Source organism: Thamnophis elegans, chromosome 5 (assembly GCF_009769535.1).
Source record: "Thamnophis elegans isolate rThaEle1 chromosome 5, rThaEle1.pri, whole genome shotgun sequence".
Lineage (NCBI taxonomy): Eukaryota > Metazoa > Chordata > Lepidosauria > Squamata > Colubridae > Thamnophis > Thamnophis elegans.
Genome location: NC_045545.1, coordinates 100,512,383 through 100,533,936, shown reverse-complemented (window position 1 = coordinate 100,533,936; position 21,554 = coordinate 100,512,383). Strand labels below are relative to the sequence as shown.

The 21,554-nt window shown below is 62.0% G+C and overlaps 2 protein-coding genes across 4 annotated transcripts; one reads left to right on the top strand and one right to left on the bottom strand.

Moving 5' to 3' along the window:
- Positions 1–3,145: 3,145 nt before the first annotated feature.
- Positions 3,146–10,615, bottom strand: CD40 (CD40 molecule). Of its 2 annotated transcripts, none has more exons than XM_032218798.1 (9): positions 8,885–10,615; positions 7,082–7,163; positions 6,606–6,731; positions 6,151–6,297; positions 5,778–5,871; positions 5,258–5,316; positions 4,911–5,030; positions 4,451–4,476; positions 3,146–4,267 (listed from the first exon to the last, which is right to left on the bottom strand). In XM_032218798.1, the coding sequence occupies exons 1-9, from the start codon at positions 8,933–8,935 to the stop codon at positions 4,145–4,147; spliced, it is 828 nt and encodes a 275-aa protein (XP_032074689.1). In that variant the 5' UTR covers positions 8,936–10,615; the 3' UTR covers positions 3,146–4,144. The 2 variants fall into 2 exon arrangements, with proteins under 2 accessions (XP_032074689.1, XP_032074688.1); XM_032218797.1 differs by having other exon boundaries at positions 7,082–7,169; positions 8,885–10,613.
- A 1,392-nt stretch (positions 10,616–12,007) lies between these two features.
- On the top strand, positions 12,008–21,198 carry NCOA5 (nuclear receptor coactivator 5). Of its 2 annotated transcripts, none has more exons than XM_032217724.1 (8): positions 12,008–12,094; positions 15,537–15,603; positions 17,229–17,450; positions 17,529–17,644; positions 17,724–17,850; positions 17,955–18,154; positions 19,660–19,983; positions 20,106–21,198. In XM_032217724.1, the coding sequence occupies exons 2-8, from the start codon at positions 15,566–15,568 to the stop codon at positions 20,723–20,725; spliced, it is 1,647 nt and encodes a 548-aa protein (XP_032073615.1). In that variant the 5' UTR covers positions 12,008–12,094; positions 15,537–15,565; the 3' UTR covers positions 20,726–21,198. The 2 variants fall into 2 exon arrangements, with proteins under 2 accessions (XP_032073615.1, XP_032073614.1); XM_032217723.1 differs by having other exon boundaries at positions 17,205–17,450.
- The last annotated feature ends 356 nt before the right edge of the window (positions 21,199–21,554 follow it).

Here is a 21,554-nt window from a genome sequence, read left to right as displayed (position 1 = left end):
GGAAGGAGCCTAGAGCGGGCTCTTTCATTCACCCAGCGCTCTCTGGGCTAAGGGCTCAGGCCAGGTGCCCTTGGCTGGGGGAAGGAAGCAGAGAAAGGCTGCTCCTTCTGTTGGATGGCTGCCTTTCCTTCTCTTGCCGGTGGTGGACGCCCATCCTTCCTTAGAAGGCAGCAGAGCAGGAGGCTCTGGTAAAGGCCCTTCTCCCATGTGTGAGCTAGTCATTCCCAAAGTGCTCATCTCTGAAGAGCCAGAGCTGTCAGAAGGCATCTCCATGGTCATGTGGCCAGCATGGCTAAACGCCAAAGGTGCATAGAACGCTCTTCCCTTCCCACCAACGGTGGTTCCTATTTTTCTACTTGCATTTTTACAGTGCTTTCGAAATGCTAGGTTGGCAGAAGCTGGGACAAGTCACGGGAGCTCACTCCGTTATGTGGCGCTAGGAAGCCTCTGGAGCAAGGACCAAAAAGCCATCGGCTGTTGTTGCATTCCTGGGCCTCTTCTGGGGGCCCAAAGGACATTTTGGGAAGGAAGGAAGGAAGGAAGGAAGGAAGGAAGGAAGGGTGATGGAGGAAGGGAGAGGTTAGCTTGTCTTTCATTTGTACAGCCATACTGTCTGCAAACCAGCAGCTTACATCCTTCAGTTTGCCGACACACCTTTTAAGCTAGCCTTTATTTAACCAAGCCTAGAATTGTGTGCCTAGATCTGCATGCAAGAATGCCAAATACAAGATTTGTTAGGTAGGCAGGCAAGGCCGGCCCTTAGAAGGGCAAGCAGCCTTTGGATTAAACAAGGCAGTTACAGCCCCAGAATTCACAGTGCCCAAAGCCCCCCAAAGCTTCACTGTGGCTAGAAGAAAAAGAATCCAGCATGCATTTCTGCAAAAGGCCGGGGTGGGGTGGGGGGGGGGGTTTCCAGCAGCCCTTCTCTGACTCCCTGCCTTTTGGGCATTGTTGAACATCTCCCCCCCACCCACCCACCCGCTCCGTCTGGCTGTTCTTGGCTTACAAGCTTTTCTTGCAGCTCCTGAACCCCCCCCCCACTTATCAAAGCCCCTTTCCTGTGACTGGATTCACATCAAACATGATGTTATTCACCAGCTCCTTTGCGTCATTGTTTGCTGAATAAGCTGCATTTGAGGGCTGCAATTTCAAACTCTTTGGCAAACTGAAGACGGCACATTACGCAGCGGAGCCATCACCTGGCACACAAAGTCCCCTCTAGTTTCCCCAGGAGTCGTGTGTGGCTGTTGGGCCACGAGGAAGGCCGAGCACCAAGGACGGATGCTTCCCAATTGTGGTGCTGGAGAAATGGTCCCGGGTGCCCTTTGGAAGGCTCAAATGCCCTGGCCATCAAATGGAAAGGGAGGACTCCTCGGAGAAGACCTGATGATGCTGGGGAAGGGGAGGGGGAGGGCAGAGGAGGAGGAGGAGGTCATCCACGCAAGGAAATTGGGAGAAAGTGGGGGGGGGTCCTGGTATGCTGTGGTCCATGAGATTGCAAAATGTCAGGTATGATTTAGCAATTGAATGACCACAAATTCCAAAATTGTTCCTAAACAGCCCGATTTGACCCAGATTCAGCTGACTCAGAGGCAGGGGCCCTCTAAAGAACAGCCAATCTGCCCAACTTAGTTGCTGTTATCCAGCTCCACCACCTGGCAGAATTTGGCCATTTACAGCTGGGCCATTCAGCCCTGGAGAGGAGGGAGGGGGTGGGCCAAGAGGAGCCACTCTACCTGGATTAAGCAGCCCTTCTGCAAGATGGGACCAGGAGAATTCCAGGCAGCTGCAAGTACCCGAGAGGGCGGATGGTGCCCGATGCCCACTTGCAGGGCTCCGAGTCCACAGAAGGAGGCCGCTGAGACCTGGGCAGAACCTCCACGGAATCCCCCGCCAATGTCTTGGCATCTGTGCCCGCTCGTGGCACGTGGGCGGGTGAGCCCCTCAGAGACAGGGCCGCCCTGGCCCAAGAGGGATGCACGGAGACCAGAGCAGGCGCAGGATGCAACCAGAGGGCAGCTCACAATTTAGCACCGAAGGCCACCAGCAACCGGGCCAGAGTGGAGGCAAGGTGCTCAGTGGGCGGATGGAGCCCCAGCCGGTGAGGAGGGGAGGCCATAAACGGGGGACTGTCACGAAGCCCCACAGCCTGCACCCCCTCAACCAGGAGGGCGAAGCGGGTCGGGGCACCCTCAGCGGACAGGGATGGGCAGGGCTAGGCAACCTCCCCCCAGCCCGTAAGGCAGGATGCCCACACGAACAGAACCAGCGCCCGCCGCCGCCCCTCCCGCTGGAGCCCGGCGGGGAGCAGGCGCGCTCTTCGGCCGCTCGGGCCGTTTTGCGCGCGTTGCGGGCGCCCCCCGGTGGCCACAGAGAATCCACGACGCGGAGAAGACCGGCGATCAACGACGGCGGGACCCCCGTTAGCCCGGGATCCCCAGACAAGGCCGCCCTGCAGGTTGGCCGCTGTCCTCGCGTGAGGCGCCTCGCAACAGGATACGCCGGGGGGGGGGGGGGTGCGGGTTTGCTGGCTCGGCGGGCGACCTGGCCGTCTGAATTGAAAGCAGCTCCGCCAATGTGACCTTTCGAGGTATTAGCCGGCGGGGAGCGGGGCGGGGGCGTAAGAAACGTCCCCAAACAACAGGGCGGGTGGGGCCGAGAGGAAACGCCCCCCCCCGGTTTCATTTCCTCAAAATGAGCCTCTCGGGCGCTCCGTTTCTTGTAAATCAGGCTGGAGTTTTACTAGAGAAAGGCGGGGCCGAATCCTTAAGGACTCCAAGGAAAGCCCCCCCCCCCCCCCGGGTGACTCAGCTGCCCCTCCCTCCCTCCCTCCCTCCCGCCCAGATCCACGTGGGCCAAGAAACCGAAGGAAAGAAGGATAGGATACATGTGATTGCATGTTATGAAAATGGAAATAAAAAAATATTTCAAAAAAAAGAGAAAAGAAACCGAAGAGACTGGCCTGGAAGCCCCCTCCCCATAGTTCCGGGGGCTGTTGGTTGACACCCATGGACTCCGGCCGCTCTAGAGACGATGCCCGTTGCCGGCTTCCTAGTCCTGGAGGCTGAGAAGCCACCCGGGGACAAAGCACATTTGGGGGTTGCAGCCCCCCCCCACATTAGTCCGAATCACCCCAAGAACAGAATTGCTTTTCCAAAGGTCAGATTTATAAAAGTCCAACAGAGCTGCTGTCCAAGAAACACGCAGATGGGAGATGGGACCCGGAGGCCTCCCAAAGGCTGCGACCTCAAACCCCAACCATGTCAGGAGGGCAGGTGTGGGCAGGAGAGCTGCCTGCCACCAAAGACCCCACACCCAGCAGGACCAGCCGCTGCTCCGGAGACCACCAAGGACAACTCTTCTCCCCCCCCCCCCGGGACTTGCCTTCCCAAGAACTCACCTGCTCCCTTGTCCCCCTTTTACTTCGGGGTTCAGTGGAAGCCCTGCAGAGCCAACCCATCTGCAGATCTGGGCGAGGGAGGAGGGGGCTGGGGGCTTCCCTCCCCTGGCTGAGACCCACACTTGACTCAAACCTCGGCCTGCTGGGATTGTTCCTCCCCTGAAGGGCAGAGAGGAGCCACCAGAAGGGGCAGCCTGCGTAGCAGAGCCCAGGCCTCCTCCCAGCCCCCTTCCCCTGAGCCCAGCTCAGCTGCTCCCCAACCCGGATCGTTCTGTGGGGCTGGGAAAGAGGAGAAAGGCTCCCTGCAGCTCCCCACGGGGTAGCAGACCTTGGTGGAGTAGGGGGGGGGGGTGGGGGCTCTGTGGAGCCACAGCCTTTCCTTACATCTGGGAGGCTACAGTATGCCAGTCTTTGGGGCGGCTGCAATCCCAGACCGTCCGGGGCGCCTGCTCGTCTCTGCGTAGTGCAGTCATTCTGATGGGCAGAAAGACCTCTGGGCTCCCAGGAGGGGCAATCCGGCCCCCAGGCTGCACTGCTTCCACCCAGGGCCCCTGCCCGGGGGTGCCCGGGATCTCCGCAGGAAGAGAGCTTGGTACAACTGGCGGCAGGATCCAGGTGCCCTTGGAGGGAAGCTTTTGCCCTTTGGGGCGTCTGTCAAGGCTGCTGGGCACGGGGTGCAGAGAGGCACCAGGTGGGCGGGTGGCTCGGCTGTGCAGCTGGCCTGGCATCCCCGTGGCTTCCTGGTCAGACCTGCTCCTGTTGGGCAAGATGGCAGTCCTTCTCCTGCATGCCCGCCTGCTCCCCCAGCAGGGTCTCCTGGGTGGGGAAGGCCGGGCAGTCCTCTTCGTTCTCGGTGGGCTCCCGGGGCTGCAAGAGAAGCAGGGCATTGGAGGCTCTGCTGGCAGAGCTCCCCTAGCACCATCCTGCCCCTCCTCCCATCATCCACAGCAGAGCCGTACTTGGAACTGCAGCCCCAGGTGCTGTTCTTGGCCCCGGGGTCTGGCCCCGGCCCCCCCTCCACCCAGGAGGGGCACAAAAAGGGGCACCTACCAGATCCTGGTGCCGCTTCCGAGGACCTGGGCAGGAGGAAAGAAGACATCAACTGCGGGACCATGCAGAGGAGGCCTGCTCCACCCATTGGGCCACTGGGCCCGTCAGGGGAGGGAGCCGGAGGCCTGAGACCCCCTAGACCCAGCACCGGAGCTCTGCTCTGGAGCAAGGATTCCCCGGCAGGTGGAAGAGGCCACTGCATGTGGCAGAGTCTTTCCCCAGCCTCCCCAGCACGGACAGGCTGGACTGGGAAGCCTCCCCCCACCCTCCTGCTCTCCCCCCAGGGACCCCTGGCTTCCTGCTCCCCCCCCATGAGGGGCCTGGGGGGGGTCCGAACACAGGAAAGGTATCCAAGGAATACCGGCTGAGGCAGGTTAGAAAGGCCCCCTCCCCAGGCCCAGGAAAGGCTGCGAATGGAGAACCCCAAGGGCTCTCCTAGAGGCAACCCCCCCCCACTCACAGTTGCCACGTCGATGCCACAGGAAAAGGAGCGCCCCCAGCAGGAAGGCAATAGGGAGCAGCAGCAGCAGCGGCAGCAGGTGGCTCTTCCTGGCCTCGGGGGGCTTCAAGGGGGAGGCCTCTGCGGGAAGAAGAAGCAGAAGGAGAAGAGGAAGAAGAGGAAGGAGGAGAAGAGGAAGAAGGGGGCGCCTGCTGCAGCCCCCAATGTGGGCTTCCCTACTCGGCCTCTGGGCCAAGGCCCCCCCCCCCCCCGAACAGCAGGGCACTTAGGAGGCAGGTTGACAGCTGGGTTTCTATGCACGCACACACGCCCGCCCCCTCCCCATTGCTTGAGGGGCCTCTGCTTACCACAAACGACGTCCGTTGCCTGAGTGCCGTTTGCCTTCTGGACCTGCCCCTCCTGGCACCTGCGAAGGCAGAGCGGCCTGAGAAGGCATGCAAATACTCCCCCCCCCCATGGGCCCATCGCAGAGCATCCGCTGCTGCTGGGGAGCAGAGCCAGGCCTCCCCCGGGGGTTCCAGCCGAGGCAGAAGAGCAGCAGAGCACAACCGCACGCTCTGCCAGGCCAGAGGGCGGGGCTGGGTGGTCACCCAGAAGCACATCCGGCAGGAGCCACGTGCTCTGACCAGGCGGCAGAGGGCAAAGGGGGCCCTGGGCTTCCTGCAGCACCTCTGAGAGGAGGGGGAGGGGCGTGGCTTTGCCACGGACGGATGGTGTCGGGCACCATTTCATCGCCTGCCAGAGTGACAATCCTCTGGGCTCTCGGCCCGCAGGGAGGAACACTGTGGCCTTCTGCCCAGCCTGCGCTTCCCTTGGGCCATTCAAGGGGCCAGGGGCCACCCTGTGACGCTCCCCCGCCTGGCATACCTGCTCCAGGGCTGGCACCGAGCTGTGGAGGACGAGACATTGGAGAAGTGGCCCAAAGAGCAGGGGGCACACAGAGTGTCATTTACGTGGTTGCCTGGAAATACGCAAGACAGAGTCGCCATCAAGCTGGAACCATGTGCCCCCCCTGCTTCCGATCCTGCACCAGCCCCCCCCCTCGCCCGGGTGCATGCCAGGCTTCCTAAGGACAGGAGGAGCTTCCAGGCCCCCTCCTCACCCCACCCCACCCCCCACCCCCGCAGCAGAAGAGAGGGTGGAGGTTGGGGCTCCCCCTGCCCTGTCCTGTGGGGTCCTTGGGCAGCCAGATGGGGCAGCCCTCCACCCGAACTGGAGGCCCTGGGGCTGCTGCCCTCACCTTCCCGTTGGACCCCTTCCCTTGCGCCACAGGAGGTGTGGGGCAGGCACGTCTCGCACTCGTGGCTGGAACAGTGGGTCCCCTCCCGGCAACGGCAGAGGACGTCTCGCTCCTTGCTCCCGTTCCGATGGACAAGCAGGCCAGCACCTGAAAGGGGGGAGGGTCCCAAGAGGTCTCTGTAGCTGAGGGTTGGCCTGAGGGGTCCTTGGGGCTTTCTGGGCTCGGCTTTTATCTCGCAGGCGTTTCGTGACCCAACTAGGGAAGATCATCAGTGAGGTTGCTGTTCACTGATGATGTTACCTAGTTGGGCCATGAAACGTCTGCGTGGAAACAGCCAAGCTCAGAGGCCGCCAAGGACCTGTAAAGGGAGGGGGGTATGCGGAGGGAGGGAGGGAGGGGGCTTTGCTGGGCAAGATGGCTCCAGTGGAGCAAAGGGAGCCCCCAGCTGCACTCACTCAGGCGGCAGTGGTGGTGCGGGGTGCAGTGAGACTCCCCAGTCCAGTTGGCCTGGAAGTGACCCTCCTCACACGGGGTGCAGGTGGTATTCGACTCCCCCGAACAGGCAGCTGCCACCTTGTGGCCTGGAAGAGGAAAGAGGCCGGGCTGAGGCTTGGGGGGGGGGGGTGGCGTTCTGAAGGAAGCCCTCTGTGGGGAAGGGGGGCCCTCAGAGGGGCCAGCAGGGGACTTTGCAAAGGGGGGGAAGGACCCCAGACGGGCAGCACTGGAGGCATCCAAGGGGCCCGTCTCTGCATCAGCAACGGAGGGGCAGAGAAGCGCCGGGGGACCAAGGGGCTGCTGGGGAGAGGGCTTCTGCCCCCTCCCCCCACCAAGGAAGAGCAGAAGGGGGCTCAGGAACCGCCTGGAGCAGGGGGAGGGGCAGGACGAATAAAAGGCTTGGGGAAGAGACAGCTGCCCCGCAGCCACGCTCTACCTGGTGGGCATCGGCTGCAGCACCTGCTGTTCGACAGGTACTGACTGGGGCTGCAGCTGGGCTCCTGCGCGAAGACCAGGGCCTGCAACTGGAAACACCGCAGGCGATTAGTGGCCACACAGGCATCTCCCCCCTCCCCCGCCTTCCCTCCCCCAGACTGCGAGGACTGAGACGGCCGGGTTCCCCCTCAAGCAGCCAGGCAGGGTATGTGTTAATCGGGTCTCCCCGCTTGGCAGAGAAACCAAGATGCCCAGCCCCAGCCCCCCACCCCTGGCGGGCTCAGCTTTCAGGGCCCAGTTCGATGCCCCCAAAGCCGCCCGCATGGGCAGGAGCCGCTTTAGCAACAGCTGGGCTGCCAATGGAAGAGCGCCTCCCACAGGCACCTCCTGCTTCTTTCTCTCCTGGGCCTCACTGGACAGAAGTGGGCTTCTGCTCTCCGGCCTCCCCTTGCCCGGGGCCCAGAATCCAGCCTCCGCAGAGGGGATTTCTCTTTTTTAAAAGTTCTTTCACTTTTATTTTCATATAAGTAACGACAAGTAGACCATCACATATTAACAGACACTGTTTTGTATTATCCAAAGTTATATCAATTCCTCTTACCATCAACCCACAACTATTATCATTTCCTCTTCTGCTTTCCGTAGACCATATTGTGTCCTTCTCCCTCTCTCCTCCTCCCTCCTCTTTTCTCCCCCCCCCCAGGGGGATTCTGGGTGCCAACCAGCCAACTTCAAACATGGGGAAGTGTTTGTGACATCAAGGCTGTACCCCCACACCTTTGTCTTAACTTCATGCCAGGCCCCCAAATCAGGAAAGACAGGTGGAGTCTTTTCTGAGCAGCTTCCTCTGTGCTTCCTCACCCAAGGACAGAATCTTGACAAACTAAAGCAACTATTTGCATATTATAGAGAATAGGCTGAGAATCTCTAGGGAGGAGCCAACTTCAATGCCTCTTTGCCCTCTGGAATGCAGCGCCCCCTCCCCTTGGGAATCCAGACTACATTCCACACCACCTTTTTCTGCCCTGGCACAATGCTAGTGGCGACATGTGCCCCAAATTGAAAGATGAAGGAAACTGAATGTAGCCACCAGGTGCTTCACAGACCCACTAAGAGCAACCGGGGAGTGCAGGGAAGGCGATGGGATGGGGGGATGGGGGGATGATCTGGAGAGTATGGCTAACCCTCCCCACTCACTGAGGGGCTTAGCCCCAAGGCTGGGCAGCCCGTGCACACGCGCACACACGCTGGAAGGACAATTCTGCCAGCCCAAAAGACGGCGGAGGAGACTTCCCGCCCGCCCTTTGCCCTCCCCCATGGGACGCCCTCTCCCCCGTGCCCACCAGCCCGCCAGTCCGAGAGGGCTACTGGCGCCCAGAAGGCCGGCCAGACCGCCAGGAGCCGCTCTGCTCTAGGTCCGGCCCAAGGACGGAAGCGGCTGGGGGACTTTGGGCCGGCGACCCTCTCAGCCCAGCCCACCTGGCAGGGTCCTGGTGGGGAAAGGAGGGGGGAGGAGGGGGAGGAGCGTTGGTGAGGTTTCCCCGCCGAGACGCCTTTAGGGAAAGGAAGGAAGGAAGGAAAGAAGGAAGGAAGGAAGGAGGGAGGGATCTCAAGGTAAAAGGAAGGCTATAAACGAGGCTGCCGGAGAGATCCGGACTCCGGGGGGAAGCCAGGGGCCGAAAGGGGAGCTCGGGAGGGGAGGCGGCTAGGTGTAGCCCCAGGCCGCGCTGGCATTCCCGGGCGGCGCCCAGCCGGAGCTCGCGGGGGTTCCCGGAGCGGGCGGCCGCGCGAAAACAAAGCTCACCGTAAGCAGAACCGCCGCGCTCAGCCCAGCCGACCACCGACGCCCCTCCATCGCCGCCGCCTCGGCCCGCCGCCTCCACCCCACCTCTTTATAGGCGCGGGGAGGCGGCGGGGCTCTCGCCGGCACATCGGGCGGGGCGCCCAACTTCCAGGGGTGGCGCCGCAGTCTGCCCGACCCTCGGACCCGCCCGCCTGCCGGGAATCCCCCGCAGAGGGAAGTCCCGCGCTCGCTCAGGGGCGGCAAGTAACACCCCCCCCCTTTGTCCGTCCTTTTCCGCCGAGACTGACCTCCCTCGTGGGGTTGTTGTGGGGCGGGGGACGCCCAATAAGAGGGGGGGCTCCCGCGGCCATAGCAGCAATACCGTCTGTGGGTCGCCCGCCTTCCGCCCCCCCCCCGCCGGCTGGAGGTCGGCTGCGAAAGGGCAGCGCTCCGAGGGCATCAAGCAGAAGGGCCAGGGGCCGGAGGGGCGACGGCCCCGCCAAGAGCCTCTGCTGCTGGTTTCCGAAGCGGGCGAGGGACGGTTTGGACCTCAGCCGGCCTGCACCTCATCAAGAGTCCTCCGGACCTTCCGAGCAGAGAGATTCGTGGCGAGGGCTTGTCGGGAGGACCGGAGAGCTGAAAAGAACAGGGGAGACCCCCCCCCTGCAGCAGAGCCTAAAGATCCGGGGAGGGGGCTCTCCTTGGCCACCCCAGCCTGACACCTGCTGCAGTAGAGGGGACGCCCTGGGAGAATGCCTGGAGCATCCTGGGGACCCCTGAGCTGCCTCAGCTGCTTTCAGAGGTTCCCCCCCAATGGGATGGGGAGGCGGCGTGCCTATCAGGCTTTCCCACGGATTTGGGGCCCTTTGGAGTGATGCGAGATCGAAAGCAGCAGCTCAGAGCCCGAGGAAAGGCCTGCCAAGGCCAGTGGGTCAGCCGAAGGGGCCACATTGGGGGGAGCCCCGTGACTGATTTTATGTGGAGGGGTCTCCACCCCCTCTTGTCATGGTTTGGCCATAACCCAACTGTGAAAGTGAAATTCTGCACCCCAAATTCTATTCCTGCTTCCGAGGAAGAAAACCAGCACTCAAGAGGGGAATCGAAGGAAGCAGAGGAAAGGCCTCCCCCTCCCCCCAGACCTGGGGGTTTCCATCTGGCAAGGTAGAGAGGAATGTCCCCCGATCCCCAACTCAAAACCCCACTAGGGGCTACTTCCCCATTCCGTGTTACGCTTGGCTGGAGGCCTGCTGGGAAAAGGCCCGGGGAAAGGGGGGCAATGGCCTGGGAAAGCCCCTCCCCATTCCCCAACTTTTGAGTAGAAAAAACCCCTACAACTGTTCCTCAGTTCAGTTTGCTGACATATTGGGGGGGGGGGGCTCTTCAGCGCACTTGCAAAAGTTCTATTTAAAAGGATAAGAAGCTACTGCTGTGCCCCCCCCCCTTAATAGGCCCTGAAAGCAGTTTGACCATGCTGAGCTCCCCCCACCTTCAGAGGCCCCCCTGTTGAGAGGCTTAGGAATGAATTTTGTTTGCTGCCCATCTGGCCACCAGGCAAAGTTCTCCCTGGAAGACTAAATGACTCGGTCTCAGCTGATTTAGTTCTGGTGGGTAAGGACTGAGGACTAGTTGCTTGTGACAAAAACTTCCCAGTAAATAAGGCTGTATCTAGTGAAAGCAGAGAGTCTTTTATTTTTATTCACTTAGTTTTCCAAACTGCTGTGGGTAGGAGGACAAAGAGCAACGGATGGGAACTGGGAGGGAGAGATCCAACCTGAACATTGTGAGCCGCCCTGAGTCCCCTCAGGGAAAAGGGCGGCATACAAATAAAGTTAAATCTAATTTAAATCTAAAATAAAGAGGCGTTTCCTGACCACCCCTGGAAGGGCTTCCCTCCAGAAGCTGCTCGGCGCTGTTCAAGAAGAGAAGGGGGCGGGTGGGGTGGGGTGGGGGGCGGACTAGAGCTCCCTTTCAGCCCCACCAACAGGGGCACCTGGGGGGAGGAGGAGGGGGGGGGTCCAGGGGAGGAGGAAGCAGCCCATCCACGTCACAGCCGGGCTTCTTGCCCTCCTTGCCCGAAGCCACCTGGCCAGAGGAAAATGGAAGGCCGAAGGGGGGGGGAGGGGAGGGGTCCTAAATGTTTTATTTGTAGTGGACGCTCAGAAACAAAATCTCCATGGAGGCCCCTGTCTCCCCCCCCCCCCAATAACTGCCCTGAGCCCAAGGCTGGGAAGCGGCCACTCAGGCTTTGGGTCTCTGCCGAGGGCGGATGCCGCAGCAGGGAAAGAACCCCAAATCCCTGTGTCCCAGGGGGGGGCTGAGGGGGGAGTGGGGGGGTCCCTCGGGCTGCAGCGGATCCCCCTCCCCCCCCCGGGAGGCACGAGGAAGAACCGACGCTCGGTTGGCGCACCCAATGGGTTTATAGGTTTATAGGTTTATTGGGATTTATATGCCGCCCTTTTCCCTGAGGGGACTCAGGGCGGCTTACAACCAGAGGGGGGGGGGTGCAAGGTCAAAACAAAACAATATGTGAACAAAGAAAAAATAGTAAAAACACAACTTTCATTCAACAATCAAACACTCGGGCGGGTAAATTGGAAGCCTATCCCCAGGCCTGCTGGGAGAGCCAGATCTTGAGGGCTGCGCGGAAGGTCTGGATAGTGGTGAGGGTACGGATCTCCATGGGGAGCTCGTTCCACAGGGTCGGGGCAGCAACAGAAAAGGCTCTCCTCCGTGTGGTCGCCAGTCGGCATTGACTGGCAGATGGAATTCGGAGGAGGCCCAGTCTGTGCGATCTAATTGGTCGATTTAGGGAAGTAATGGGGGGGGGGGGGCGTCTTCGGCCTGGGGGTCTTAGCCGGATGGGAGGCGAGCCCAAAGTGGGGCAAGGCGGGCGGGTCAGAGGGGGGCCCAACCGGGGGACGCAGGAAGGGGGGGGCACCAAGGACCCCGAAAGCAAAAGAGCTCGACTCCGTCCCCCCTCCCATCCGGAGAGTCTGAGCTTCCGGTCTCTCCTCCGGCCAGCCGCCCGGAGGATTGTGGGAATTGAAGTCCGAGGCGCCGCGCAGGGGACGAGACGAAAGCACAGGGGCGGATTGGCCAGAGGCGGAGAAATGGGGCGGGGGACACCCGGAAGCGGAAAAGCGGCCCACACCTTCCGGTGGGCGTGGCGTCGCGGGAAGGCCGTTGCCGCGTCGTGAGGCGAGAGGAGAGCGGCCGGGCCCCTCCGTCCCGGTGAGTGAGCGAGCGAGCGAGCGCGGCGGCGGCGGCGGCGTCGATGGCGGGCGGGGTTCGCGCGGGCGCTCCTCCCCCTCCGGGAGGCCGGCAATAAACGCTCCTTCCCCGGTGTGCCTGTTGTGTTCTTTGGCGCTCGTGCCCGCCTCCTCCGCGCGCGCCCCCGACGCCGCAGGTGGGGGCGCTCCGAGGAGGGTCCCGCGCGGAGACCCGGAATTCCCTCCCCCCCCCCCCCCGGCAGCCGGCCGGGCATGCTGGGCCTTGGAGTCTCCGCCTCGGTCTCGGGGCCCCGTGGCGACCCCGCCGGGCGAGGCAGGCGCTGGGGGGGGGGAAGCGGCGTCGGCAGGGGGCCCGTCCTCCAGGCCTCCGTCCCGCGGCTGGGGAGGGCCCGGCGGGCGGTTTGTCTCCTGGCGGTCGTCCCGCCGCGCTGCCCTCGCTCCTCCCTGGGGAGGGGGGGGGATTTCGGTCTTCCGGCGCCTGAACCGCTGCGGCTGCGTCCCCGGCTCCGTTTCGCGGGGCTCCGCTTGAAGGGAAGGGAGGGGCGGCCGTTCTCCCAAGGCGGCTTCCTCCCGCGGCCTTTCCCTGGCGGCCAGGCAGAGGCTCCCGGACTGGCCTGGGATCCGCTTCCCATTCAGCGCCCGAGGAGGCTGCCGGGCTCCCTGCGAGGCCGCCGCGTGGGTGGGTGGGTGGGGGAGGGGGGCCACGTGGCCGCCGGGCCCTCCGGAGAATTTGAGGGGCGAAGCAGGGCTGGGCGTTGTGGGGGGGAGGGAAACGGGCGCTCCAGCCAAGCCGGAATTCAGCCCGAAGAAGAACCGGAGCTTCTGGCCCTTTCTGTGGAATCGGGCGAAGCGCCTTGTCAGTAGATCTGCAGCCACGGAGCCGATCCGGGAAACGGGACAAAGGAGATGCTGACAGGAGGCCTCGGCCGCCCTCCAGGCTGCCCGTCTTGGGGTCGGTTGGGGCTGCTCAGCATAGTCGGCAGGTGAAGATGGAGATGAAGGGCTCTGGGTCACCACGCTAGGATTATTCTGAAGCCCCGGAAGGAAGGAAGGCAGCCCCCCCCCCCCCAGGAGAACGGGGTCTTTCACACACCCCCCCCCAATGGCAGAGGAAAGGGCAATCATCCGCTCTGCTCTTCCTGGGTGGCAGGTTGCTAGAGAGCCTTGGGGACCAGAGCTCTGCCTTCACCCATCAGAAGGGAGGGGTGGGCTGCCTCTTCAGCACTGGCTCCCAGGCACCCTTTATTAGGATGCCTTTTCCCTCCCTCCCTCCAATAGGCTTCTGCTTGGAGGAAGGAGGCCAGGGGGCATATTTCCTTTCTATTTCCCCCCCCCCCCCCCCGCACCTTCCCCCCTCCCCCCCAGCTAGGAAGAGGGAGGGCAGTGCCCACATGCCTCTCCCTCCCGCCCTGCCCAGCCACAGGGAGGGTCTGAGGCAGGGATTCCGCAGGAGGAGCTGGCGGTAGCTTCTTATCCCCCAGGTCAGCTTTGGGTCAGTGCAGCCACACGGGCTGAACTCCACCGGCTCTGGCGCTAGAAGCCCCCTTTTCCCTCTCCAGGCCGTCCTCGGGTTACGACCTTGGTGGAGACTGGGATTGCCGCTGCGGATGCAGGCAGTCCTAAACGAGACGCCCTAGGACCACACTGACTCAGTGACTGCAGTCCCAGCATTCCCAATTGTGGTCGTTAACTGAGAATCACAGGTCATTAAAGTGAGCACCTACCCCAATCCTGGCCATTCTGGGCTTGGCCCCCTCAAAGCCCCCAGCCTCATTAGGATTATAACCGCCCCCAGATCCCCCCATGCCATTTCTGCCTTGCCGCTCAGCAAGCAGCCCCAGAACCATCCCGGCCTCCTTGCAGGCTCTGGGAAGCTGTGGCCCCCTCAACCAGCCGCAGCCGCCCTGGAGCCCTTGCGCTCCGAGACCCCTGCCGCCCTCTGCCCCACCGCCCTGGCGGTTTTCTCGCCCTACTAGTGAGGAGGTCTGCCCAGCTGCTCCCTGGCTTGCGCCTGCTTCTTGAAGTTCACCAGAGTCCCCCGCCTGGCCCACCTTCGAACGGTTGTACCTGGTTGGGTCTAGCAGGGCCGGGATAGAGCCGTGAGGAAGGTGGGGGCGAGAGTGGAGGCCCCGGAGGGAACGTGGCCGTTGCTAGGGGATGGGCTGTAATTCCAGGGGGACGCTGGGGATGGGGGATGGGCAGCTCCCACGGACCCTTGCTGGGCTCACTCTTGGACAGCGGGTAGATGGGCTGATCCCCAAGATCGCCCTCAATGCTCACTGAATCTCAGAATAGAGCTGGGAGGGACGTTGGGGGGGGGGTGTCTTCTAGTCCAATCCCCTGCTCAAGACCCCATGCCATTTCAGACAAAAAGCTGTCCAACAGGCAGCCTTCATCCCTCCAAGGGTGGGAAAACGAGGAGCCAGATTGTTGGGGGTGGGTGGGGTGGGGGGAGAGATGCTGACTCTGTAGACTGCCCAGAGGGGGCTGTAAAGCATCGTGGAGCCGTATATAAGCCGAAGTGTTAATGCTAAGCGGACTTTTACTTAGACAGGGAAATGACGTAACGGTCCTGCGTCCCACCTGGCTGCATGTGCCGCCAATGTCCTAGCAGAGCTGTGATTGGACGCAAGGCTGGGGAGAAGGGGGTGTCCCTTTGGAGGCCGCGGGGCAGCCCTGCGAAAGCCTTGCCAAGCCAGGGGGTGGAAGAAGGAGCCCCGGCAGAGCCTTCCGGGACATTCCTGGCGCTTCCCTCACCTCTCGTGGCTTAGGACGAAGCTGTGGGTGCCTCCGTGGCTTCTGTGTGTGTCGGCTCCCTTTGGGGTTTCTCTCTGTCCCCTCTGAAGACAATGGGGGGGGTCACTTTGGAGAAGCCTCTGCTCCACATTCTGTATGATGAACTGGCAGGCCTTCCGCCCGGGGACGGCTCTGGGGCCAGGAGGGGGCCAGCGGTCGCACCCCTTTAGGAGAACCTGCCTCTCCAAACGTGGCTGGCCCAGGCTGAGCAGAGGGAGTCCAGCCTGTCCTTTCACTGGGGTGGGGGTGCCTTGGGTATTCCCAGAGGCCGGTGGGGTATTCAGATTTGCATAAGTAAGTGAGGCCGGGTGGATGGCCGGGTCCCACCAGGGAAGGGGTCCCTTCCCAGCCCGTTTTGCCCATTTGCGGGGGCCGTGTTGGGTTCATCGTGGGTCTTTGTGTGCTGAGGCCGCTCGCGTCGCCCTGGCAGGCGAGGGGCTTAGCTGTGTTGGGGCTGCCTCAGAACGGAGGCCTCCCCCGTCCGCCTGCGCCCGCCGGATTCTGGATGCAAATAAAGGTTTTTTGACGCTCGTTGGTCCCTTGCGTGGATTTCCTGGCTTCACGTTTGTTGCTTTCTTTTCAATATTGACTGACTATCTTTTCTTTGTTTCATAGCATTGAACAGATGGGTTGATTATTCTTTTCAGATATTAATAAAGCGGCGGAAAGAAGAGAAATGAATAAGCCTCCCTCAAGGTCCAGCCCATCGCGAAGGTAAAGTACTCTGAAGCAACCAGTTGCCTGGCTCAGCGGCGCTGCCTCCCAGGCCCCAGCGGAGCCTCTCTGAGGGGAATCTGCCGGGATTCCCAGCCCTGGCCAGCCTCCCGGGCGCCTCAGGTGAGGGAGGAGAGCTGGCCTCTCCTTTCGACTCGAGGGCGTCCCTGGGGAGCGCCTTGGGCGGCCCCACCGTGGGCCGCCATGGGGGTTGCGTTGAGGGCAGAGACTTCAGGGGAGCAGCTCCCCTTACGGAGGCGGCCCTAGTTGGCCACCACGTTGCCCCGAAGATGGACGCGGGATCTCCTTTGGCAGAGGATTCTTCGGTCCTCCCTTGGCACTCCACCTGCGTTGTGCCCGCCACACGTGGGCGCTTCTGTTGGCATCAGCACAGAGCTGTGCGCAGCCTCTGACCTGAAGACCCTTCCCACCAGGGCAGGAGCTGGGATGCACCGGGGGACCTGGGTGAAAGCGCACGCGTGGACCCAAGCATTGCTCTTGATGCTGGTGGGCGGCGCACGCGCAGGTGCCTCAGCCTGGCTTTGTCCAGACGCTGTGGGCAAGGCGCATGCGGGTGCCTGGGCATTGCCTTGACCCCGGTGCCATTGGGAAGAAAGAGGCAGTGTTGTGGGGGGGGGGCATCTGGTTGGAGTCCTTCCGGAGCCCCTGTCTCCTGCCTACATCTGCCACGCGCAGCGGAGGGCATCGCCCCAACTTCTCTTCATGGTTCTACCTGCTGCTGTCCTGCCCCAAATTTGCCTGGCTCTTCTTTAAGCAGACTTTGGGCATCCTTTCCGATTCTCTGGCCCTTCTTGTGTCCCCCTGGACGAGACGGTTCATGTGGACTTTGCAAAATCAGACTTATGTGAAGTCAAAGAACCCCTAAATACATTGTCCTGATCGGCACACAAAGCTTTTGGCGAGGGATACCACCTGTTAAAGCACAGTCATTCCACGTCTCCTGAATTCTCCGCGGGTCGCTGTGCAGCAGGGCAGGGGTTCCTTGCAGTTCTTCCAGCAGCCCTGATGCTGTGGTGGGGAGGGGAGGGCTTCCTTGGCCGTTTTGGCCCTTCTGAGAGATTGGCTCTCCCTGCCTGTCTCTCGGGAGTTTGGCCCCCTCCGGCCCTAAGCAGGGCTGTGTCATGGCTCCCGGGAAGGGCCACCGTGGCCTTTTCCAAGTGGGGAGTTGCTCCAGGCTGGCGGGGGGCGTCTCCCCCTTTCCCTCAGGACAGCTTCCACCAGCCACCAGCTTCGGTGGCCCCATAAACTTCCTTCGGGGCCAAGGTGGGTCTTGCTGACTTCCAGCAGCGGGTCCCGAGGCCGAGCCAGCCTCCTATTGGAGCCAGGCGCTGTTAATCCTTGGGATCTAGTCCGGGGGGGGGGCGTTGCCAGGGAAGGGAGGGCCGTGTAGGGCTGAAGCTGCCTCCCAGATCTCGTTCCTGCCTTGGGAATCTTCCAGCGTTTGCCTGGTGCTGTTTGCTTGCTCCGGAGATGAGCGCTAGGCCATGCCCCAGAGGGAGGCCGAGATTGCGCGGCTGCCTTTCCATATTTTGACATGGACAATGGTCTGGTTCCCTCCCCCGACCCCCTTCCCTCTTAAGGGCTTTTCCCGCTCCTTCTGGCAGGGAGCCCATCCCTTTCGGCGAGAGAGACGTGCGGAGGGATCGCTCTCCGAATCGGGGCAGTCCGCGCAGAGACGGCAGGAATGGTCGAGATTCCCGGGATGGACGGGACCTTCGGACGCGAGAGTTGCGGGGGGGCAGAGACCACCGAGACCCCCGGGATGTGCGAGATTCCCGAGAGCCTCTCTACGACCGCTTCAGGGAGGCCAGAGAGCCACAGTACAGGTAGGCGCAGGGGAGGTGGGCTGCTGGGGAGGGGTCGGGCCCCACCCGGCTGACAGGCTGCTGTTGGCCTCTTTGCAGGCGAGAGGAAGGCTACGACCGCTACACCCGTCTCGACGACTATGGCCGCAGGCGGGAGGAGCCCTCTTACGAGCGCTACGGGGACTCCATGGACAGGCCCACCCTGAGCACCGAAGGTCAGGCACCGCCCGGATGCACGTGGGGGTTGGGGGGAGAGGCGAGGGCCCACCCTCATGCCAGCAACCTTCCCTGCAGAGCGCATGAAGAGGGAGGAGAGGCGCCGGGAAGAGCTGTACCGGCAGTTCTTTGAGGACATCAAGAAGTGCATCGATGCCGAGCGGCCGGTGGATTGCTCCGTCATCGTGGTCAACAAGCAGACCAAGTAGGTGGTGGCTGAGGGGGGCGTCAGCTGGGCAGGGCCAGCCGGGGGCTCCTTTGGCAGATGCCCCGGGCAGACTCTGTTCTCTGGGCTTCCACCCAACGCAGGGATTACGCCGAGTCGGTGGGGCGCAAGGTGCGTGACCTGGGCATGATGGTGGACCTGATCTTTCTCAACTCAGAGATGTCCTTGCAGCAAGCACTGGACGACGTCAGCCAGGGGGGCTCTGCCTTCGCCATCGTCATCACCCCCCAGCACCAGGTCCACCATTCCTGCACCGTCAACATCATGTTCGGCACCCCCCAAGGTAGAGGCTCCTACACCGGCCCCCCTGAGCAGCCCCCCCTACGCCTCCTCCCTCCCCCCCCACATCGCTTGGCTTGAGGCTTAGTGCGGCCCAGCCAGGCTGACCGGCTCAGCGGTTTGATTAAGAAGGGCATAATTGGCCTCATGCAAGCTGCCCGGGGTGTGTGTGGTCAGATTGTGTTTGCGGTTGCGGCCTCAATTAGGCCTCATAATTAGGCCCTCCCAAGCTGCCTCGGGATGCTGTGCGAGTTATGCCATCTTCCATGCTCTTTGCCTTTGGATCTCGAACGTAACCTGCCCTTCCTAGTCCTCAAAATTCATTCCGCTGCTTCATTTGGAATTTAATTGCATTGAAAAATTTGAGGAGGGAGATTGACTTGGGGATCTCAGAAGAAGAACCTTGGCAAAGATTGGTCAGGAATTCAGAGAGGTTAAAACACACAAACGCCCCCAGCATGAGGAGTGGGGGCTGCAGGAAGCCCCCTCGAATCCCATCCAGTTGTTGTGGCCTGTCAGCGGCCTGCGGACCTGGCAGCAGAGTCGGACAGTGAGGAGGTTGGGGAGGAAGGTGGGCCAGTCCTGGAGTCTGGGGGAGGCTCGGACGAGGGCTCTGCTCCAGAGGCAGAGAGGGGCCCAGGGCCATCTGGGAGTTATGTGCTGCCTCCAGAGTCTGACATCAGCGAGGCAGAAGAACAACGGGAGCCTGTTCCCAATGTGCACATGCGCACAGCTGCCAGAAGGCAAGAACAATTAAGAAAGCAGGGTCGACTCGGGAGTAAGGAGATGCTTGGCCCCTCCCATAAGACATAAAAGGGGAGCCAAGGGACGGGAGCCTTTGCAGGAAGCAATTAGTTCATCTTGTCGGTTCGAGCTTTGAAAAGTTCTGTTGGACTCTGTGCTAAGTTTGGCCTTGCTCGGCATTTGGCAATTGGGTGTTGATCCCTGAAAGACTGTGGCAACTCGAGCAGGTGTCTGTCAGAACCTTCACGGACTGTTTGTGAAGCCGTGTGGACTGTGAATGACCATCATTCCCAGCCCTATAAATAAAAGAAGGTTTTGGGGACTCAGATCGTGATTTATGCTTTCTCCGGAAGCCTCAGTCAGAACACCAGTCCCGGCATTAACTGGGCACTGTGGGGAGTGAGGCTCTTTGTGCCCCAGTCGCACTTGGAGCCCTCCCTGTAAGTATTCAGGGCTGTGGCGGCCTCCTCTCTGCCCGGCTTTGTTCCTTTGCGATGCACAGCAGGTGGTTGCCTCCCCCCTGCCTCACTCCCCCACCCTGTGGCTCTCATAAAGCCATGGGAACTTGGTAGGGGTCTATCCGTCTGCCCCAGGGTCTGCCCGGGTTTCTCCTCCTGCTGGATCCAGGTGGGTTTTCTTTTCGGGATGGGCCGGATCCACGGTATTCTAGTTTTCTTTCAATCGTAAGCTGCCCAGAGCAGCGAATTGGATGCTGACCCATGGCCCCCGGCAGCTTCTCCTCCTCCTCCTCCTCTTCCCCCACAGAGCACCGGAACATGCCACAGGCGGACGCCATGGTGCTGGTGGCCAAGAACTACGAGCGCTACAAGTCCGAGGTCCGCGAGAAGGAGCGGGAGGAGATCGCCAGGCGGGCGGCCAAGATGGCCGATGAAACCATTCTGCAGGAGCGAGAGCGCCCCCTGCCGGCCGAGGACGGTCTCCGTGGGGCCCACCCCCCAGCCATGCAGGCCCTCCTGAACCTGCTGGCGGACAACCGATACCTGACTGGGGAGGAGACCGACAAGATCATCAACTACCTGCGGGAACGCAAGGAACGGCAGCTGCGCGCCACCGCCGAGCCCCTTCCCGGTAAGCCCTGGCTGTAGGGGGGCCCGGTCCCCTTTCGCCCTTACAGAGTGCTGGGGGGGGGAGGGCAGTCGAGATCCAGAAGGCTGTGGGGCAGGGCTCACCTTGCCGGCTTACCTCCTCAGCTTCGCTTCCCAGGCAGACGATGGGAGCCACGTCGGGATCCTTGGTGTCCGCTTCCCAGGGACACCAGAGCAGCCAGCCTCTGCCAGCCTCTGCCGCAGCCGCCGGGCCCTCCAACCCTCAGCAGGAGCTGCAGGCCAAGATCCTCAGCCTCTTCAACAGCGGGGCAGCCACTTCCTCGGTGAACGTGGCAGCCGGGGGCGGCTCGGGGGTGGGGGGCTCTCCAAATCCAGGCTTTGCTTCCGGGCCCAGCGCCTCTGGCCGGGCCCCCCAGCTGGGCGTGGCTGGCGTCCCCCAGTCTCAGCAGCGAGCTCCGTCCCAGGCCACCCAGTTCTCCAACCATCCGGGCTCCTCAAGAGGGTCCGGCCCCCGGCCTTCGGCTCCCCCCCAGCCGTCCCAGCCCCTCTACCAGAGCCGGCCCCCTGCGCCCAGTAACGCGGCCACCTCGCGCCCGGCACCCTCCCTGGGGATCAACTTCGACAACCCCAGCGTGCAGAAGGCCTTGGACACCCTGATCCAGAGCGGCCCCGCACTCTCCCACCTGGTCAACCAGACGGTGGGCCAGGCCCGTGCCGGGCCCCCTGCCCAGCAGGCTGTGGGCTCCTACCAGCGGCATTACTGATGCCCGCTGGGCTTTTGGCTGCCCGCTGCAGGAATATTCTGGATGGTGCATGTCTCTCCCCCTCTCCACCCCCCCAGGTAGACTAGGGCTGGAGAAGGCAGCGACCCCCCCACCCCTGGACCTCCCCTCCCTCCCTCGTGGCCTGCTCCTTCCTTTCCCATTGGAAAGGGGACCAAGAAAGGGCGCCCTCTCCTGAGCAACAAGGGGCAGGCCAGGGCTGGCAAAGGGTGGGGGGAGTGGGCTTAAGGGCCGATCTGAGTGTGCGACTGCTCCCCCCCCCCCTTTGGTTTAATGTTGTAAAATTTGAAAGTTAAGTTTTGGGGGACCTGAGACGCCCCTTTCTTTTCCAAGTGGCTCTTGGCAGAGGTCGGTTCCTGTTCTTTGATGGTTCGGTTATGTAGAGGCCTCCTCCTCTGTCCTGTTGGCAGGAGGACATAAATTTTTAATAAAATTTACATAATGTATATATTGAACATGGCGGCCGTTTCAGTGATTTCAGGCTGACTGAGGAGGGGATGAGCTGCGTCCCCCCTTGGCCTGCCAGGGATGGTCTGATGCCCCTTGGTGGTTTCCCCTGCAGCTTCTGCCTTCCCCTCCGAAGGTTCCCCGTTGGTTCTCCCGGAAGCGGCTTCAGTTCTTGGGGTGAGAAGCCAAACGCTTTGAAGGAAGAAAAGCCTTTGGGACAGCCAGGATCTCCGCCTCTCATGGCCTCCAGTGGGGGTGGGGGGGCTTTTGTTTAGGACCAGCTCTTGCCCGACCTGAAGATGCCGGCCTGTGGGGGCAACGGGGGCTCCTTTCCTTGCCCCCTCCTTCATTCGGAGCCCAACTG